General features: G+C 31.8%; 1 protein-coding gene and 2 long non-coding RNA genes across 4 annotated transcripts; all 3 read right to left on the bottom strand.

Annotated features, from left to right (window-relative positions):
• LOC127148793 (proline-rich receptor-like protein kinase PERK9) lies at window positions 1-1,852 on the bottom strand. Its single transcript, XM_051083111.1, has 4 exons — window positions 1,485-1,852; window positions 667-814; window positions 221-283; window positions 1-124 (listed from the first exon to the last, which is right to left on the bottom strand). The coding sequence occupies exons 1-4, from the start codon at window positions 1,496-1,498 to the stop codon at window positions 107-109; spliced, it is 243 nt and encodes an 80-aa protein (XP_050939068.1). The 5' UTR covers window positions 1,499-1,852; the 3' UTR covers window positions 1-106.
• Window positions 1,853-5,571: 3,719 nt separating this feature from the next.
• On the bottom strand, window positions 5,572-7,080 carry LOC127148792 (uncharacterized). The gene is made up of 2 exons (XR_007819898.1): window positions 6,959-7,080; window positions 5,572-5,932 (listed from the first exon to the last, which is right to left on the bottom strand). It is a non-coding gene; the product is annotated as an uncharacterized LOC127148792 (long non-coding RNA).
• Window positions 7,081-7,126: 46 nt separating this feature from the next.
• Window positions 7,127-18,688, bottom strand: LOC107990880 (uncharacterized). 2 transcript variants are annotated; one of them, XR_007819897.1, is made up of 3 exons: window positions 18,625-18,688; window positions 18,379-18,480; window positions 7,127-7,458 (listed from the first exon to the last, which is right to left on the bottom strand). It is a non-coding gene; the product is annotated as an uncharacterized LOC107990880 (long non-coding RNA). The 2 variants fall into 2 exon arrangements; XR_001762680.2 differs by lacking the exon at window positions 7,127-7,458 and adding an exon at window positions 16,175-17,417.
• Between the last annotated feature and the right edge of the window lie 4,118 nt (window positions 18,689-22,806).

Raw genomic sequence — 22,806 nt, 5'->3', positions numbered from 1 at the left:
CAATAACAGGTCCGAATGCACAAATGATGAACTTCAAGATCTTGTCACAAAGACGAGAGTCTGACTAATTGTACTCACTTGCAGTCATTTCTTCTATTGCAGTAATTCATTTAGTTATAGCTCCCTGGAAAAGACATCAAGATAAGTTGACATTCACCATAAACAATCAGATTTAAGCAAATACATAGCAGCAAATGTTTTAGTATTGAGATTTAACTACCTGTTCAAATAGATGGTGTGATTCAATTGCCATTGTGACCGACAATAGTCTCAACAATCGTACCTGTTCAGGTACGGCCGATATTGGATTGAGTACATGACAATAATCTCAACAATCATACCCACGACAAGAAAAGTAAAGATTGAGTACATGACAATATATATATTGTTAGTTTTTCTCATGTGATTATTTGCAGTTCCCCACTAGAGTACTATTCAACGAACAACTACTAAAACACATTAAGATCTTGAAAGAGTTAGACAATTCACGTTCTGAAGGTCACCGGTTTCAATTTTTTTTTCATCCTTTATTTCTTTCTCATTTATTTCATTCATTTTTATTCTTTTCAAGAAGCATCGACAGAAACACATAAAATGAAGGATTCAGTTCTGCAAATACCTTACCTAGTTAAATAGCAAGAAAGAAATTGAGATAGGGAGACTTACCCATTCAACTAAGCTCTCATCCCCTAGAGGCTGAGAAGAATCTACAGGCTTTCCACCAGTAATCAATTCTAAAAGTACAACCCCAAAAGAGAAAACATCAGATTTATCTGTCAATTTCCCACTTGTTGCATACTCTGGAGCCATATATCTGAAGATTGTAAATAGTTATTTTCACATTTAGCTAGTGCAGAAACAGGAAGTAAAAAAATGCATATTGCATATTGCATATTGGGTCAGACAATTAGAACTGAACAGGCCATTTGCAATTCCTGAAGTAAAAAGCAGAGAAGCACCATGCAAGGGCTCTATTATTGAAATAGACTAATAGTTGGGATTCAAATACATGTCATGCAGAAATGCCGTTGCATCCCAGGTTGTGGTCTTCCTCTCCTTTTCTTCGACGATGAAATGTTTGTTTCTTCTTTTTCTTTTGTTTAATCTTTAAATGAAATGTTTCCTTCTTCTTATTATTATCTTTTTTTTTTAAAAAAAATAAAAACTACTATGGTAAAGAAAATTTCATTAAACTGAATAATAAAATTAAATAAGTGGTGAAATTAATATCATTCGGTTGTTCAATCTCTGTTCTTTGACGGTTCATGGCTAGTTGTAAGTGCTGTTGTTTGGACAAGGGTTCTTCTTTTAGTTTTTTTTTAATGTTTATGGATATTGGATCGTATAATCCTGTTGAATACTTCATCAAGTAAGCAAGCGTACATCAGCACTTAATTACTTAAACCACAACCATCATGAAAAGAGAGTATATAGTATAGCAACTTGCTCTTGAGAAAACTTTAATAGTACTCTTAGTGACATACCCAAAGGTTCCCATGACACGAGTTATTACATGAGTATGTGAATCCAGTGTCAATTTAGCAAGCCCAAAATCAGCAACCTAATGGTGGTAGAGTACACAATTTTAGAAGCAAACAACAAATAACTAAAAGTGCACACAGTTGTGAGAACATCTGACCTCACCTACAGCAATCACAATTCTTATACCTTAAGACGTTCTATCACACCAGTGATGGCAATCACTAAATAAAAGTGCTTCCAGCTCGAGAGAAAAATGACAAGTCATTCAATCAGAATTTCTGATGATATGGAAAAAATTGGGAAGGCATGGAGAATACATTATTTTCTCTTGTTCATCGTAAATCTGTGTTTATCATTGAAAAGCCTTTGATTTTTTCTATCCATAATTCCCAAACTAGAGTTTTAGTAGCCAAACACTAAAAGATAACTTTTTTCCGAGTTACAATAACAAAATAATAATAATAATAATAACATTTGTGTATCAATATCATTCCCACGACAATAACAACTTGAATATGAAAATAATTAATACCAAACTAAATGGGTACTCTCAGGGTTGAGTTTCTTCTACTTAAAATTCAATAAACCTCAACAATGGTAAAATAGAGACGGTAAAAAGAAAGAAACTTGTTGTCTCTATGGATGAAGACGTTATGTTGGTTCTGTAAAATAAAAAAAAAAAAACATGTTAAGTCTTTGTTAGAACAATGAATTTGAATATTAGTGTCAACAAAATCAATTTAAAATCAAATCCACCTGAATCGCTTAATTTTTATATATATTATTGCAACATTCTTTCAAATACCTTATCATACCTTATCTACTGCAAATTGAGTTTCACTTTAAACTCTTCTTTCTCCATGTTTAATCTTTAGAAATATTATCCACAAATATAGTGCATTAGATTTCACAAACATACAGTGCATTAGATTTCACAAACATAGTGCATTAGATTTCAACTAAATTCAGTCACCAACGAAATGTAAAACTGTGACAGATCTAAGAAAGTTTCATACGTTACGGTGATAGTACCACTATATGAATCAAATTTAATAAGTATCTCAAGGTCCCCAGCATCTCCAACAAGTAGGGGTGTAAGATTAACCCAAGAACCCGAATAACCCGGACTACCCAATCCATATTATTTGAGTTGGGTTGGGTTGGGTCTCGGGTTGGAGGATTGAAAATTTGGTTCAACCCAACCCAACCCGAATTAATATATATATTAATATTATATTTTTTAATAAAATATAAAGTTAAAAGAAAGTTAGAAACCCTAGACTAAAAAAGAAAACACGCGACGCGCCTCTATTCCTCGTCTCTCTCGACCTCTCTGTTCATCTTTCACCCTACAAATTTAAATATTGCTTTGGATGCTTATTGGATCTTTAGAAATTTATATTTAGCTTCGCAACTAATGTTTAAGAACTTTCTGATTACTATTAAAGTTGTATTTCATGAACATTTATGGGTATGTTTGGATTTATGTATGTTTAAAACTTTGAATTTAGGACAAACGTTTAGATTTATGTATGTTTAAGAAATTTGAATTTATGTATATATGTTTGTAACTTTTGAAACTTTGAATTTATGTATGTATGGAACTTTGAATTTATGTATGTTTGATATTTGAATGTATAATGATTTTGATTTTTTTAAAAAAAACACAATATTAAAACCTTACAAAAATCAAAATTTAGAAATGAAAAAAAAAAACCCGACAACTCAACCCAACCCAACCCATATTTTATGGGTTGGGTTGGGTTGGAAACTAAATTCGGGTTATTTGGGTTGCCAATCCAACCAACCCGAAAATATGGGTTGGGTTGAGAATGTCTCCCGACCCAACCCAACCCAACCCGATTACAACCCTACCAACAAGGGAGAGCTCCGTTACCCTCAAGAATCTTAGCTTGTCTTTCATTCTTCGGTCGAGAAGACATAGAGTGGACTCAATGAGAACCTTCTCGAGTCAAGGACTCCCACGAATCAAATAAGTCCAAGAAAAGAATTTTAAGGTTTGAATTGAAACTCATGGAGCGGGAAGACTACGAAAGCTCCAGACGAAGTCTAAAGGGTCACTTCCATTACTAGAGGATGATTAAAAAACCAATTAACATAAAGATTGAAAAATAAATTAAACCACATTCATGGAAATCCACTCCAATTCATGGACATTTTCTTCCTTCCTTAAAAGATAATCCTCCATAAATTTTAAAGTAAAAAAAAAATTACGGAATAAAACCAGAAGGTCGGAAGACCATTCTTTTTTCGCGTCAGAGAAAGAAAATGAATTAATTTTCAGAATCTGTGCACATATTCTTCTCTATTTTGTCTTGAATGACTATAATTTCGAAGAAGACAGAATCCAACTAATAATGCTAGAAAAGAAAAAGAAACCCATATATTAAGTGTAAACTTTATAGTTCTACCGATGAATGGGTTACTTAGGCGGTGAATGAACCAATCTTGCAAAGGAAGAACCAGATGTGGCGGTGGACAAACCAGATCTGGTTGTGTAAGACCCAGATTCCGAGGCGAAAAATATTGGGTAAGGCTGGATGCAAACGATGGCTTCAGACGTAAACCCAGACGCATATTTAACGCTGGTTTTAACGGCTCTGACGACATCAACGTCGACGCTACTTACAAGATGCGAACGAAGACTTCAACTTCGATGCTGTTTTAGACGTGGATGTGAGACGCTAGATGGAGTGGGTTGCCGAAGGGATTGTTTTTGTCGAATGAGGACAGATTGGGTTTGTGGGTTTTGTGAAGAGAGGGTTGCAACGCAGGATGAGAAGGGTAGGTTGAACATGGACGAGATAGTGAATGAGAAAGGAGGGGAGCCTAGATTGAGAGAGGAAATCTTGGAGAAGAAGAAGAAAATATTAGTTTTACAGAAATGAAAAAATAAACGATGGTTTTAACGTCCGTTTTAAATCAACATTAATTCTTTTTCTTTAATGTCAGTTTAAAACTCATATTTAACAACGTCATTTCAAAAGTAATATTAAAGATTTTTTTTTCAACCGATATCAAAGATCATATTTCTTCTAGTATATATAATTTGGTTTTCTTATTATACTAAACTATTTGTATTTTTTTGTTGTGTAACTATATCGGTTGGTGAGTTTATTTTCTTGATGGATATATTGTCTTATTGAAACGAATGTACGTAATGCACAAAATGGAAAATGAAAAATTTAATATATTTAATATATTAATGAACGGTATACATAACGTTAAATAAACTCAATAAGACAATATATCCATCATACTTGTTACTAGTGCAAACATATATTGCAAACATCTTAATTGACATTTAAAATGAATTAAATATATTATTTTATTTATGACGGATAAATATTGTCAAGTATACAATTTCACTCGACTTGTAAATAGTGTTAGGTATACTATCTTACTTGACGTGTAAATAGTGTCAAGTATACAATCTTACTTGACATGTAAATAGTGTCAAGGATACTACTTTACTTGACGTATGTAAAAATCGTCAAACACAACATCTTCCTTGACATGTAAAAGGAGTCAAGTATACTATTATACTTGACACTTAAAAAGTATCAAGTGTGATATTTTACTTGACACGAAAATAACGTCAAGCAATAGAATACTAAACGTTTTTTTAGTATCCAGTAATGCGACTATACTTGACAATCGATTACTTGACATTTTTTAAAATATCATGTATAAGTTTAGTTGACACGGTATTAACATCAAGTAATCCAATTTTTGTACTAGTAACAAGTATGCTTGGTAACTAAGCCATTTTTTTTTTTTTTTGTTTTTTATGTAAGAAACTTGTTTTTAAAATTATCCATGACAAATGAAAATGAAAAAAAAAAAAAAAAAGGGAGAAGCTTTCGAAAGAATACATTTTTCGAAAAAAAAAACACAAAACAAATTGGTTACCAAATATATATAGTTTTTGTTTTTAATAAACAAAACTATGAAAATTAGAATTAAAAAAAAAACAGAAAAAAATGGTAAGTAATTATAAAATTTGCAAGCATCTCTTGTAGTATTGACAGCACACAAAAATTAAACAACATATAATAGTACTCAAAATACTCCAAACTGTGACATAATCTTATTCCTTTGAACTTTTATAAACTCCAGAAGGAATAGTGTTGGCATATATACGTACCAACTAGTTTATTGAATTTTTAAAATCTATAACATCATATCATCCCAACCATCAAGTTGTAAATAATATATGCTTAACTATTAATTGATTATTGGTCTTTAGAGGTACATTAATTTGGATCTCCTTTGTAACTCATCTTCTTATCAGTGTTGGTGTTAAACAACTTCTCTCTGCAAAAGCAGATACCAGAATCACAAAAACAATTTCTAGCACAATCAGCTGCAGTCCTGCATTCACTTTGTATAGTATAGCCTGCTTTTTCACCTAATGGTATGCTTGCCACTGTATATATACACAAAATATATAATTAAATCAGATTTGTTCAAAATAAAAAGAAATTAAGTTCACGAACGAACTACGTCTTTGAAAACCAAAGAAAAGTAGGCCATGTGTGTTTTATAAATACGTCTTTTATATTAATTTATGTTTGTTTTCTCGGCGTTCCCATTATATGTCCAAACCAGAGAAGTAATGTTCTATGAGCTTAATTTTGAAGAACCAATAATATGAAAAGTCGTTTTGTTAACAAACGTGATGAACGTAGGTTTTGCTTTGAAAACATCAATTGAGAGCCCGGCCGGTAACAAAAAAACTTGCAAGTGATGTATTGTTTTCTATGGGCTTGTTTCTAGAAACCAAAAGCTAAAAACCATATATGATTAACAAATCAAACTATCCTTTTCGAAATTAGCTTTGTTATTAAAAACATGAGTAGAAAGTTGGATTGGTACAGTTTCAAATATTCAAAAACTAAAAGTTCAAATTTTCTTTGATAACTATTTAATTTTGAAAAAATTAGTCTATTTTCTCTTAATAGTCTTATTCATCTTTTTTCCAAGTTAGAGTTGAACTAAAGTTCCAAAAACACAATATCGTTTAGAGTTAGCTCAAAATTTAGTATGATTATTTAGATTTATCTAAACGATTTTATTTTAAAAAATTAAAATATTTAAGATAAATCTGAATATAATCCAGGATTGATGAAAGAAATCACAGCGATGAGAAGAAAGATAAAAGGGTAAATCTCAAATATTTAAAAAATAACCGACTTGCTGTACTTTTACTAAAATTAACCTTTGTTTTTGACATTTTTAATAGAATATAATCCAAAATGTGTTTCTGTCAGAACGTGAAAATTCTACACAAAAATTATATAGAAACAACAACTGTGTGTTATTTTTATGAATAGAAAAATAAAAACAGAACCCAAAGTGTTATCAAACGAGTAACAAAATCAAAGAGTTTCTTTTCAAAATATTATTAAACAAACTAAAATTTAAGACGAAGATAAGAAATTTGAGGTCGTACCTGAACCAAATAAAGCAACAAACAAAACCATTGCGGCCAAGAAAGCGAACTTGAGAGAGAACTTTGCAGCCATAATTAATTTAAAGGGTTTATTTTGTAGTTCTTTTTGCTTATTTTCTTTCTACACAAACCCTTATATAATACAGAAATATTTAATGCTTTTAACTTAAAAAGGTATGCAACTTTTTATATATGGAAACGACAATTCTAAATGGAAACATTACAATAATAAAATTATGAGATTTACATATCTTGGAATGTAAATGCAAACCCTAAATTTACAACGATTCAAAATGGAAACCCAAAATTTACAATGATGAAGTCGTTTTTTCCAATGGTATTAAATTATAATAAACATATATCAGTATCATAGTAACAAAACATCTGTGGATCTAACGAAAAACATGGACAAGGCATCGTTCTCTTTATTTTTGTATAAGCACGCATTGTGGTTGAATCCTTGTTGTCTTTCCCTCTACACCTGTTTGTTGATGTTACATCTGCAGAAATGCCCAAACAAGTAGACACGTGGGCATAATGGCATTTATGCCCATGAAAAGTACGTCGACATAAATGATATTTTACCCACGGACATCTTATTATTGACTAGTAGCACCATAAACATGCTAGGTTTTCTATACGTTAAAACTTTGAAGATAATTTTAGTTATGCAACAATTCCCTTCTTTTGTAGGAAATAATGTTCTCAGGAAGCCAATGAGTCCAATAAAATAATTTCGCGCTAAAAAGAACAACAAGAAGGACTTGGAAAAAATGAACGCGGATCTTTAATATTGGTTTTTAAAATGCAGATTTTTAATGTCAGTTTTAAACCGACATCAAAGATGAAGGTATAATGTCGGTTTTAAACTGACATTAAAGGCACCTTAGTTTAAAAACGACATTAAAGGTATATTATTGATTATTATTATAATTATAAATAGTAAGTGGAAAATAGTTAGGTCAGAGTTTTTAATTTCACACCTAGGGTTAAGCTCACGCCGCCTCTACCGTCTCTCTTACTCAAGACCTCGTCTCGACCTCTCATCTTACCAGTTACCGGCGTTCAATCGATCTTCCTTCTCAATCTACAGTCTCTCTTCTTCTCCAAAATCTCTCAATCTTCAATCGTCTCTCCTTCTTAGAAGTCTCCGATCGTCGCTTAGAAGATTCGGCCGTGTTTCAATTTTTTCCATCTCCTTCTTTCTTTTGTTATCCGTGTTTCATTTTTTTAGGTTTCAAAAGAAGATATGGGAGAACCGATATGCATGACTTTGGTCGTTGCCGCTGGTAACAAAATACTTCAGAAGAAGGGAACCGTCATTTTCTTTTTCACATTTTTTAGGTCATTTAATTTCATTCGATTTGTTTTTTATTCTTCCTTGAGTTGTTTGATCACTAGTAGTATAGTGTTTCTTTGATTCTCAATTTTTTGGATTTCATTAAGGAAGCATGAGAGATTGAATTTGCTTTATGGATTGGGTTTGGAAGTTGGGAAAGCTAGCAATTCCGATGGATTTAAAAGCCTTGAAATCCTACCTAGTTCAACTATTGCCGCGACTGCCACTGAACCATCTAGTTCCAAGGTACTATTGCAGTTTTTCGCTGATTTGTGTGCTTTGGTTATCTCTCTTTGTATTGTTCAATTATGATGTTTGTTGGATATTAGAGCTCTGTTTGAGGATGAGCCTCATTCTGCCAATGATGCATGGAGGAAACTCCATTCTGATCCTTTGCTCATCATTTAACAGCGTGAGAATAAGCTCTTACTCGCGTAAAAAACAATTTTATGGCTTTAACCCCACTAAACCTTACAAGTTTTATTCTTATAACACGGGCTATGGAAATTTTATGTGGAAACATCTTTCTTCCTTTCATTATTTTGTAGAGAGATTTTTTGAACTTTTCTCTTAGTTTGTTCATGGACACTTTACTTGGTGGCTTATCTAAATACTAAGTTATTCTTTTGAGCTGATGTGATGAATTTCTCTGCATTTCTCTTACTCTTTTGATAGAAGCTAAAGATGAATCTTTGATCAGAAAGTTTTTTTCTACATTATTGCCGAGACAATCTTGGCATAGAGTAAATGCTTATCAGCATTATTTAATCTGTCATTGATTTTTGTTGTAGAGATTAAAGTTATCCCTATCCAAAGTAGATTAGAAGACAAGAAAGTAATGGTCATTTAGTAAATATTTTAGTCTAAAATGGGCAAGCTAAAGTAGAGAATACAGTTATATTGAAGGAAGGTAGAGTTCAATAATGTATTGAACAAAAACTGAGAAATGATAGATTTCTAGGATTTCTCAAGTTCATAATGGATTTCTAGGATTTTCTCCAACAATTTTCAATAAATAAACAATCAAATCACCAACAATTTTCTTTTGCATTTTCTAACACTGACTCTGCTGAAAACAAGGAACCTGACCAATCCCTTTACATTTTTCTATTACCCATTTCTTCTCAATTTTTAAATATAAAACTGCATTCTAGGTGTTTGTATAAACGTTGCACTGGTGAAGTTTTGGGTTTTGGGTTTTGTTTCTTATGTGCTTATTGGTTGAGACTTTTTTTGTTTTTGGTTTGATTTTGATCTTTAATTCTAATGGTAAATTGATCTTATAGTATTGAAAGATTTGGGGTATTTGATCTTATAGTGTTGAATATAGTTGTGTTTATTGATACGTGATTATATGTAGGTGTTGGATGATGTATATTTGTTGTAGTTCTATATGAAAGTGTTGAAAATTGTATGCTGGTATTTTAAGTGTTGATCTTGTGTGCATTGCAGGTGAAATAGAAGTATAAGGTTTGCCACGGAGCGTAACATTTACGAAATTGTGCTTTCTTTGGTTTTTGGCTTTTGGTTTTTGCTTCGTCTTTGTGCAATCTACTTGGCAGCTTGAAATGTGGAAATGACCATATAGATAGATGGTCAGACGATCATTGAAGGTTGAAGACTGAAAAGGCGTTTGGTCGTGGGTATCTTGCATTTTTCGTGCTTGATCTCTGTATATGATATACTATGATCACAAATACTCTGTACCATGTTAACTTGTTTAAAGTTGGTTGTAATAGTCACATTGTATGCGTGGTCAAAGTCCCTATCAATTGTCATTTCCTAGCTTACTAGTTTATCCGTTTCAGATTGTTAATAGAATCAAGAAGTTAAGGAAGAAAGTTGCCCTTGAACCTATAGATACAGTAGAAGTGTATTTTCGATCACAAGATTAGGATACATCACTAGCACACAAAGACATCAAAGCCCAATTTCTAATTTTTTTTTTATAATTATGCTCAAGGGAGACTCGTCTTTCGCTCCATGCTTTCATTAACTAATTTCTAATTATTTTTTTTAATGTTTGTATACTTATGAACTCACCAGTTATTTTTATCTATACCTCATTGATTTGGACTGTGGTCTCGTTGCTTTTCCACTTGTTGTTGCTGCAGAGCGGAGGTGAGCTATTGTAAGTTATGTGTATTTGTTGCAACTCTCTATTGATTGTTTTTATTGTTTGATGAATGTTGTTTTTCTGATAAGAAGTATTATTGGAAATTTGAAAGGGATTGTGATTTTCATACTAGTTGTGCTGAAATGGCTTGTTGATTTTTGGTTTAAGTTATACTTTTGTATAGAAATGCTTTAGGTCACTAGTTTGTGACTGAATAGAAGAAATTTGTAGAGGGAATTTTTAACAAACACATTTTTCACTTCCTCTATTTCCATAGTAATTTTATCAATTATCGAACTCATTTCCTCTTTTCACTTCCTTGTCCTTACCTTCATTTTTCACCTATTCCTTTCAATCAAAGCTTCAATTCCTGCTTGCTGCACCAGAACTTCTCCGTTTTCTTTCACGTTAGGGTAAATGTTGGTGTATATCTTGATAGAGCGATGTGAATTGAGAGGGTGATCCACTTTCTCCCATTATTTCTGTCCAGTGTCCACCATCCTAACTGACACCTAAATCTTTTTTCTTTGAATGTAGTTTACATGCTTCAGGAGCAGGAAGCACATGCGGCAGAGGTAATACAACAAACTTGGATTCCTTGTTCTCGTTTTCCTTGCCCTTAATGAGTAGTTAGTGATCCCCATTAATTATTCTAACTTACTTTCTCATAACTTCTCTCAGTTTGAGCGCACGTTTATAGCCATCAAGCCAGATGGTGTACAGAGAGGGCTGGTAAGACTAAACATACCCATGCGATGTTTTTCTTGATGCCAATTCTCATTTGACATTTAGCAGCTCTGTTTTATTATCTTGCACCTTGGTATTTGTTTTCAAGATTGTGAGCTCTCTTGATTTTTTCAATTTTCAATCTTCAACATGAATGATACTTCTTTAGATTCGCTAATTTTGAATCCAATCATATGTTTTGTTTTTGGGTCGACTGGCCATTTAGATTCATGGGCTGGATATTATAATGCATAGTTCATGTGTCTTGTGAAAGATGAGGTTCTTGATTTTTTTTACGTGAGGTTCTCGATATGATTCACAAATTTTCTGTTATTCCTCGATGATCTAGTCAATCGTCATCTTCAGTTCTCTTATGATTTACTTAAATAGCTATAATGGTTGTTGCTTTAGTTAATGTAGTTAATCGAGGAGTGAGTTTTTAGTCTCTTAATTTAATTTATTGATAATGAGAAATGGAAATATTTATGCTAACTCATGTTTTTAATTTCCTTAAAAAAAAGTTTTGGGTTCTTTTGCATATTCCGATTGCTGCAATCGATCCATCTAACCATCCTCAGACACTTCTGCATTGCGCAATAAAAGTTATGTTTGGTAACCAACCTTTTTCTTTATTAATTAGTAATCAAATGTGAATATTTCTACTAGCAACTAGGTCATAACATTGTTACTTAACAATTCAACCATCTTGATGTCTTTTACAGGGAGCTATCACTAAACAAATGACTGCAATAGAAGAAATGGTTGCAAGTGAGTACAATTAGTCAGACCCTCATCTTTGTGACAAGATCTTGAAGTTGGTCATTTGTGACGCGTTCTAGTTTGCTATTAGTTGAAGTTTTAGTTATTGTTCTCTCAATATATTCTTTTTCTTTCTTTTTTTTTTTCCAAAGGATGATCAGTATAATAATTAAGCTTCATAATTTCTTTGTGTTTGGAGCCAAGTTGTTTATAAATGTACACATTATTAAGATTTCATTTTGTATATGTACAAGTAAAAGATTTCATTTTTAACTATTTGGTGTCATACAAAATGGACAATAATGCAAGGATTTAATAAAAATAAATTTGAAAGAACGACATTAAAGACATCATTAACGTCGGTTTCAAAACGACATTAAAGACAGCTTTAATGTCGGTTAAAAAAAATTAAAGACATCTTTAATGTCGATGGAAAAACGACATTAAAGATATATCATAAGCGACATTAAAGACATATTTAATGTCGGTTATCCACCGACATTAAAGATGAACCGACATTAAAGGCCTTCAATAACACCTTCAAAGATGTCGGTTTATAACCGACATTGAAGGCCTTTAATGTCAGTTTATAACCAACATTAAAGAGGTCTTTAATGTCGGTTATAAACCGACATTAAAGCCCTTTAATAACACTCGCAAAGATGTCGGTCGCCAAGTGACATTAAAGGCCTTCAATGTCGGTTTTAAACCGACATTACAGGCCAGATTTCTTGTAGTGAACCATAAATAAATGGACACTGGTGCCGTTCTCAACGACATGGTACCAAGCCATGACTCAAGAAACCCAAGGGTTGCTTATTCGGTCACGCCCCGCCCCAAATGTAAACCCATACAACCGAATGAGGGCGTGTCACCAACACATCCATAGGTTACCTCTCCGCGAGATGACGCACAAACGCCTAGCTAGTAAGCGGAGCAACTCTTTCACCTGTCTCTTCACAAAGCTTGCTTCCTTGAGCCTTAGAGACTTTCAAAACTACTGTTCTAGAAGAAAACAACTCTTCAACTTAGCTTTGTTGCCTAGCCCTCAACAACTTGTAGGTGATAAACACAAAGATAAACTCAGTAGAATAATAAATTAAAGTTCCTCTCTTTATTAGCTTAACACTTTTACAAAGTTCATAAACTACAAATACAACCCTACTTTGCTTTCCATAAAATAAAACCTAGCTTGATCTTCACATCTTCCTTTCCACCGAGGTGCTTCTCTTCACGGTAAGGTATTTAAAAGTATAACACTCCTTTTCTTTCTTCGTCGCTAAACGCTGCTCCTTATAGTGGGGTACTGTCACGCCCCACCCCAAAGGTTACTTCATGCGACCAAGTGAGGGCGTGCTACCTGGACATCCATTACGTACCTCCCTATGAGTTGAAGTGTGAACGCCTAGTAAGTGGACCAAATCTTTTGTTTGTCTCTTCGCTTAGCTCTCTTCTCGAGCTTTAGAGACTTTCATTATTCCTTGCAATGAAAAACATCTCTTGAACTTAGCTTTGTTGCCTAGCTCTTATCACTTAAACTCAACAACTTGCATGTTATAAACACAAAGATATATACAACGACTTAATAAATTAAACTTCCTCTCTTTATTAACTTAACACTTTTACAAAGTTCACAAATTGTTGGAATTTATATCCTAAAACTCGTTGTTTATAGTTAAATTATATTCTATTCAATAAAATGGTTATTCATAACTTATTAGTGAAATAGAATACTATAATCTTGAATCTAATAAACTAAGGTCCTGAGGCTATCTAGTGTAGACTTGAAATTTAGGTAGAGACATAAACATGGATCAAGTTTGAGTATATAGCTCAAATGGTCTATAGTGTATGAACAAGGTTGGGCGCCTTATTCTATGAACACTATGAATGTATAATCGTTCATGTAGAGACATTGTTGAAACCATGAAATAGTCCTATAAAGAGTTTACGTTTTTTGCATTTATAGTGTTCATATAATGTCTATTTCATGGTTTCAATCGCCCAAATGGTCTATTTCATGGGGCATCCTATATAAAGAGTTTACATAAGATTGAAACCATGAAATAGTCACTTTTAAGTTATAACACCATTGACTATATAAAACTGACTATTTGAACTTATTGATGACCTAGGTAACTTAATCTTAATTTTGAGCTAACTATGAACTTCTGTTCAAACGATATTATCCTTAGATCTACATAGGTGAGGGTAGCTCAACGGTGCTGGCCCAACAAACCTTCCATTTTAAGGGTAAGTCGGGTAGATAGCTAGGGACATATGGTGCAAGACAGAATTTCCTCCTACCCGTTTTAGGGTTAGTAGATAGTTGTTCGCTTATGAACTGAATCCAAGTTTTGAATGAGGAGCTCCACCCTCTCATTGGCCCGAGAGGGATTCAGTTTATTGGTTGGACTTAAAATCAATTGTTCAATAATGGATCAGTGGGACTTAAAGAACAAGATGTAATCTCAGGGGTTAAACAATATTTTGACACAGTCGAGATTACGAACAATTTGTGAAGGATTAACTTACTGATCAGGGTTATATCAGATAGATAGAAATATATCTATAGTAAGGGGAGTGCAATTACGGAACTTTAGTGGAATGATTAGCTCGGTCTAAAAGAGTTTATTTATTTAATCTTGGATCGTTGGAGTTCATGATCTATAGATCCATTAGGTTCCACTGCTAGCTCATATGGAACTAACTTAGAACAATATGCTGGAATAATTTAAATTGTTTGAATTAGGTAAAAAGAGAGAAACCGACAAATATATGTGATATAGCAATTGGTTATCCGTTGTAGAATGAACTTTATGTTTAAATGTGATTTAAATATTAAAAAATATGAAAACGGATTCGTATTCGAAAGCTCGAAATTGATGAAAATGGTCAAAGTTGTAAAAAGCCAAAATGCTGACTTTTTTACTTTGAAATGTCAAACTTTGACAGACTTTATATTTAAAGTTATTTGAATTTCATAAAAATGAATACAGATTCATGTTTGGTAGGCCGAAATTAGTCAAGACAGACAAAATGGTAAAAAGTCAAAATGTTAACTTTTGATTTGAAAAGTTAAAGTTTGACTTTGACTAGAATGGTCAAATGATCATTTTGCCCCTTGACCAAAGTTAATGAAAAAATCCAACATTTTGTCGAATAATCCCACTAATTCTTAGTGGGCTAAGTGGAAGCTCATGGTGATTACAGTAAGCCCACTAAAAGAAAATGGAATGGTGAATAAATCCACTAATGGTTAGTGGATTGTGAGGTGTTGGGCTTTGGTGATTCAATTACATGCAAAATTGTTTATAAAAGGAATGTTTTTTCAAAATTTGAAAAACTTTTGCCACTTTGATTTTCACTTAAAAAAAATTAAAATCACCAAAATTTATCCCCAATTCTTCCACCAATTTCCATTCATCTCTTTTTATTTTCTTCATTGAACGGATCCCAGCTCTAGTTCGGAGGAGATTGTAAGGATTAGGAGGCTCCGAAGGTGAGTTTTTCCTTTAACCATATTTAAGCTTAATTAAGGTAGTTATTGATACATGTTAATCTATAAATAGTTAGATGCATGTATAGTAAATTTGATTCGTTTTCTGCTGTGCTTGTTACGCTTTCCATCACAAATTACAAAGTACGACCCTTAAACTTTGCTTTGCATAAAATAAAACCTCGTCTGACCTGCACGCCGTTCTTCTTCTTTCCACCAAGATGCTTCTCTTCGCTCCAAGGTATTTAAGAGTATAAGAGCCCTGATCTAATCTCTTTTCCTAGGCTAATGACAATCTTTAGGGCCTCATTTCTTTTCTTCACTACTAAATGCTGCTATTTCTTTGGCGGGTACCTATAGGTGTAAAGGCATCACTTTGTCCTTCACCTTCATCGCCCGACCACCCTTTTAGTGGACTACGTTTAGGGCTACCCTTTCCCTAACTTAACTTTATGGCTCTTTGGCTTTCCGGGCTTGCCCTTACCAACCTGGTTGTTGTACTCGCCTTCCTTCTGAGTTGGGTCATCTGCGCTACAGAGCGATGCACTTGTCACCCCATTCCTTAGATGTTAGATAAGATGGCACGACTTCCATAACGCCATGCGGGACGCGATATGATTTTGAATATCTTTGATGCGTTAAATGCCAAAGAAACTCAACTTGAGGTCCTTAAGTTTTCCTTAAACGCCTAGTAGCTTTTCCTTGACTTAACTTTTAACTTAACAAAGAAAAAAAAAAACCTTAGGCGATATAAGAAAAACTTAACACAATTAGAAGTAACAAAACTCAAACTTTTATTACTTAAGTTTTACAATTACAATACTTTAAAAGAATACAAAAGACAACACTTAAACTTTAAAGCTGAATGTCTGACAACTCTTTTCGCCTAGCAAGCTTCTCAACCTTTCTTTACTTTAGCTTTAACGCTTGACACTTGTAAAATAAAACTTTAAAACATAAGTCAAAAGACTTAGTGGGGTTCTAAGAAATCCTTGTCACAAAATGTCTTTCATAAACATGGATATTCACATCAAATCGCTTAAACATACATTTCACATAAACACATTAGTCAATCATCATTCCTTTCGCAAGAACCTGGATCATTCTTTACGCAAAGACTAATCATCTTACGTTTAGAGTACTGTGATGGCCATCTCATCATCAATATTTGAGTATATCCTAGTTCGTTTCTTATTGCTCAAGCCGAAGCGTAATACACATCTTCTATGCCTTGTCCCGCCTCATTTAACCATGAACATATTTTATTCATGGCTAGTTTTACTTTTTATGTGCACATACTAGCTACCTCATTGATAGGAAGAAGACTAATGGTTTGAATACAATTTAATAAATTATTTAAACATATATATTATGCTTTAAACATAATATAAGCTTTTATTCGAAATCTCTTTCAAAACACTCAATTGATATCATTATTTTGAAATCATAATAATTTTTAAAGAAAGCTTTTATCATATAAACACTTTGGAAGAAAACACTTACGAACATTAGAAACTCATACTCCACTTGCTTCTCTTCTTCTTCTTCTCGCGTAAGCACTTCAATAACACTTCAACACTTAGCTTTTCTTTTCAAACTTTCAGAAAATGAACTCTTAACACTAGCAGAAATATGGTCTCTGATGTTAATTGGAAAAGATGAAAATGGATGTAACGACCCAATTTTTCAGTCTAAGCTGAGGTTATTACTCATTGCTAAGACACGACATCCCGCATAAGAACTCAATAAATACTCTATTCAAAAATTCATTAAAACTTCAAGATGTAATAATGAAGACGTTTTCGGGCCCTAGTTCAAATCACTTTAAAAAATTTCAAAACATAGCCTATGGAATTTCAAACAAAACAAACAACTAATGTTCTAATCAAAACTTAAATTTAAAATCCTCAAAATGAAAATAACAAAGACATTGAGCGGAAGCATTAAACCTAGATGTTCCCATATGGTCTTCACACATCCTTCTTGCCCCTTGCCGACCAGCCTCGTACATTACCTTTACCTGAAAAAGTTAAACATAAAAATGTGAGTATAAAATATACCCAATAAGAGACCCACTACTGGTCCCGATAGGGTAATAACAACTAGCTTACTATTAAGGGGTACCCTGCACATAACAGTCTAGTGGTCATGTAGGACTCACAGCTCGATCGGTCTAGTGATCTCGTCGGATACACTTATCAGTCTAGTGATCCCGTCGAAAACACTTATCAGTCTAGTGTTTCCGAAGGATACACAAAGGTGGTGATCTCGTAGGACACCATACCTGCAAGGTATATTACCTCATAGGTAAAGCTAACTATTACCCCCAAGTTCATTCTAAATAGTTACAACAGTCACATCATAATATAGCTCAAACTAAAGTTCAGTCTCTAAATATATCAGTTAGACAACCTAGGTTCAGTCAACAATACCATCTGTCACTAAACATACACCAAATCCACACAATACAATTCTGCCATCTAAATCCAGTCAAGATCAAATGATTGCTACGTAACTACACCTGACAGTGACACCGTCTACACCCAACCAGTAGCACAACCACAAGTAAATCTAAACTATGCATAACGCCTATTTTATTCTGCAACACAATTCATCAGTATATACAAACTACACATAACAATCCATAACCCATACTCCATCAATGGCACAGACCAACCGCATGCACAAGCTACACATAACAGCTCAAACATCACTACTGTATTAACAATACAACCCATCAGTATGTATAAACTACATATAACTGTTAAGTCATCTATACTCTATCAATAGCACGACCCATCAATGAAGAAAACGAAACTACGCCTAACAGTCATGTCATCCAAAACCAGTCAAGAGTATAACATTACTACTTTTTACATGAACACATAACCATTAATCTAATGTAACCTCTAAAACATACTTTCATATCATCTACTAAGTTTAAATCTCATATTTGAGTCCAATAGTAGGAATTCCCTTACCTCGAGCTTAGCTAAAATCCTTGGTTGAAAGGTAAATTTTGCAAATGAACTAGTCTAATTAAGTTTGAAACCAAATCACTCCTTGACAGTAAGGTCTACAATCTCCTATAAAAAAATCTCCAATTGATCCTTTTAAGAAACTCTAAATAATTTCCAAGACTAATTAACTTAATTACCCTTAACCAAACATTAATGGATAAACAAAACCCAGCTAAACGCACATAAAAAATTGACAAAAGAACTCACAATGACTCACAACAAGGAAGGGGTGGCGACTCAGAATTGGGCTTCGAACACGATTGACTAAGCGCTGTGGTGCACGAAGAAAGGATGACGTTAGCTACAAATCGGCAGAATGAAAAAGAAGAAAAGGGTCGGGCGATTACCTGAGATGCGACGACGCTGGAGTTACACAGACGTTCTAAAACCGGACGACACTACACAGAGTGGCTAACGACATTCGGCTAAAGGTAGAGACAGTTGGCGTCGACTAAATAGACCTGGGATGGGTGGTGCGCACGGCTTGAAGCTGGGCTGCTGCAGATGGAGGCAGCGTGCGACAGAAAAGATAGATGAGGAGATGCAGTTGGAGAGGTCGACTGCCAATGAATCAGACGCGTAGAGGAGGACGAGTACGATCGGGCGACTTGTGCAAACAAAGAGACGGTGACGACGACTGACAGAGCTTCATTAACAGAGACAGACGCGATATGGAAGAAGGCAGTGGATGGTTGGGCTTGGATGGAAACGGCCTGATGGAGGTGACGACACTGGTGGTTCACGGAGAGAGAAGGAAGTTGAAGATTGGGGGGGGGGGGGTTGCGACTGATGTGACGAAGAAAAAGAAGATTTTACGTTTTAATTTAAATAAAATAATAATAATTATTATTATTATATCATATTATATTATTCTATTCCATTATTATTTCATATTATCACCCAAAATATTTTCCTTTTCCTTTTTCTCACCAACCCAAATAACTCAGCACTCGACAAAATAAAATTTTCAAAACTTAGGATGAAAGTGTTAAGAAATTTACCTTAAATTTTTTAGGTCGTTACAATGGATCTTTAATGTCGCTTTTTAAAATACGGATGTTTAATGTTGATTTTAAATCGACATCAAAGAGGAAGGATTAATGTCGGTTTAAAACCGACATTAAAGACCTTTTTTAAAACCGACATTAAAAGTAATAATTTAAATTTTTGCCTCCCTCTCACTTGTTTTTTAGGGTTCATATATATGGTAAGAGATGAAGAAATGAAAGGGTTCCTTCTCACATCTCACTACTATCTCTTCTACATCTTCAAACTCTCTTCATCTCCTATCTCCATCTCCACGAAACCTACTCGAATGGCTGCACAAAGCACGACCAATGACCATTGCGTGGAAGAATAAACAAAAACTCCATTAGTTTTTTTCTCAATCGGATCATGCAACTCAGATCCTTTGATTTAGTTGAAGTTGAGTTCGATTTTTGAAAAGCGGTGGTGCTATTTGATCGATCCTGTGGTGAAATGATGACACGGTAGTGCTCAAATTGCAACCACAATGGTCACAACTCTCGGACTTATCCGAATCATGTTGTGAAGCTCTTTGGAGTCTGATTGACCAACGGTTCCATCCGAATCCTGAGCATTGTGTTGTGGATGACGAAAATGCGTTGAAGGAATTTGTTCCTAGCTTTTCTTCTAGTTTCCATGAGAGAAAGCAAGGTTTGGGAATTATTTCTGCTACTTATTCGTCTTCGACAAGAAGCTACTTGGTTTATTCTACTATAGAATCTCTTTTTTTATCTTTAAGAAATAATAAGTTATTTCTCTACGTTTTGCCCTTAAGATGATGATTGCCTTAGACGTTATCTGGAGACTGGAGAGCTATATTTGTCAATCATAAGCAAACTTTGAAAAGTTTAATCCACCTTTCGTGACTTTTTCCTTTTATTAAAGAGACATGGGTCTTTTCTATGAAAATCAAGGCTTGCTTCATAGTTCAAAGCTTACGATTTTGTGTTTTATAGAGCAGGTGACTGCAATTGTACAGAATTTTGAGAATCTTTTCTTATAGCAATTTGTTTGGAGTAGCTTTAGATTACTTGATATCCTGTAGGAGGTAGGGATTATGTTATATGTTAGATTCATCTTGAGTTTTTAAATATAATGGATATAGAAGATTCGTTAAGTACATTTTTTATGACTCATGTTTGGAAAGCAAATTCATATTTTCTAACTCAGAAATGCCTAATTTCAGAATAGATATGTAAGGCTATTTCAAAACGTTGAGATTTTAAACCTGAAAAATGAAGAACACAAAATTCACATCTATGAATGAGGTTTGAGATTTCTCCTTTTCTTATATCTTTTGATGTGCATATGAAATCGCTAGTAGCTAATCAACATAGCAGACTAAATTAAGGTAATTTCACTATATTTAGATCTCCCTAATTTGCATTTTTGCCCTTATCATTTGTACTTTCATTTTCTTCTTTCAATTTATAATCTCTTTCACTCTCTGTATAGTATTCAATCATGTTTGTACTACTGTTTGCTTATGAATTTGTATACGAGTATATGGTTCAATTCTTTACTTTTTAAAGAGTAGGGCTTTGAGATTCAATGAGGATCTGAACTTGTCTGGAGAATATTGTTTATTTGTTGACAACTTGAGCGTGATCTATTTTCCTCAAACTCGTCTGGAGAAATATTGCCTTTTTCTTGACAACTTACTTAAAATGATATGTTCTACAGATTACGTACTTTTTGGCTTTTTGTACAAGTTTCTTCTTTGAGCGTTCCGATACTATATATGATGAGTCTACCCTCACAAGGAAACCTAGTAGAATTGTATGAATGAACAACATATGTACTAAATATCTATTCTCTGTCTTCAACAACTGTGCTGATCTGATTTGTTTTATTGTTGAACTCGAGAGGTGTATATGGCGACGAATTCGTTGAGATTAGTGCCGATAGTTATAGTTTAAAGTAACAAGATTTAACTAACACATATATATAGCCTGATTGAACTAACACATATCTATAAGGTTTTGATTCTTCATTAGTTGAAGCAATAAATGAGGTGTGACATAATATCAATAGAAATGAAGCAAATAAATAAACATAATAATGTAGGCAATAAAAATACAATAGAGTGTATTAAGCAAACATAACAAATAAATAAGTGTATTAAGCAATAAATTTAAAAAATGTAGGCAATAAAAATACAATAGAGTAAAAAACAAATATTAAGCAACAAAAAAATTAATACATAAAAAAATGGGAAATACATAACATAAATAATAATAATAATAATAATAATAATAATAATAATAATAATAATAATAATAATAATAATAATAATAATAATAATAATAATAATAATAATAATAATAATAATAATAATAATAATAATAATAATAATAATAATAATAATAATAATAATAATAATAATAATAATAATAATAATAATAATAATAATAATAATAATAATAATAATAATAATAATAATAATAATAATAATAATAATAATAATAATAATAATAATAATAATAATAATAATAATAATAATAATAATAATAATAATAATAATAATAATAATAATAATAATAATAATAATAATAATAATAATAATAATAATAATAATAATAATAATAATAATAATAATAATAATAATAATAATAATAATAATAATAATAATAATAATAATAATAATAATAATAATAATAATAATAATAATAATAATAATAATAATAATAATAATAATAATAATAATAATAATAATAATAATAATAATAATAATAATAATAATAATAATAATAATAATAATAATAATAATAATAATAATAATAATAATAATAATAATAATAATAATAATAATAATAATAATAATAATAATAATAATAATAATAATAATAATAATAATAATAATAATAATAATAATAATAATAATAATAATAATAATAATAATAATAATAATAATAATAATAATAATAATAATAATAATAATAATAATAATAATAATAATAATAATAATAATAATAATAATAATAATAATAATAATAATAATAATAATAATAATAATAATAATAATAATAATAATAATAATAATAATAATAATAATAATAATAATAATAATAATAATAATAATAATAATAATAATAATAATAATAATAATAATAATAATAATAATAATAATAATAATAATAATAATAATAATAATAATAATAATAATAATAATAATAATAATAATAATAATAATAATAATAATAATAATAATAATAATAATAATAATAATAATAATAATAATAATAATAATAATAATAATAATAATAATAATAATAATAATAATAATAATAATAATAATAATAATAATAATAATAATAATAATAATAATAATAATAATAATAATAATAATAATAATAATAATAA

This window comes from Cucumis melo, chromosome 4, assembly GCF_025177605.1.
Source record: "Cucumis melo cultivar AY chromosome 4, USDA_Cmelo_AY_1.0, whole genome shotgun sequence".
NCBI classification, from domain to species: Eukaryota; Viridiplantae; Streptophyta; class Magnoliopsida; order Cucurbitales; family Cucurbitaceae; genus Cucumis; species Cucumis melo.
This window is presented reverse-complemented; position numbering and strand designations above follow the sequence as displayed.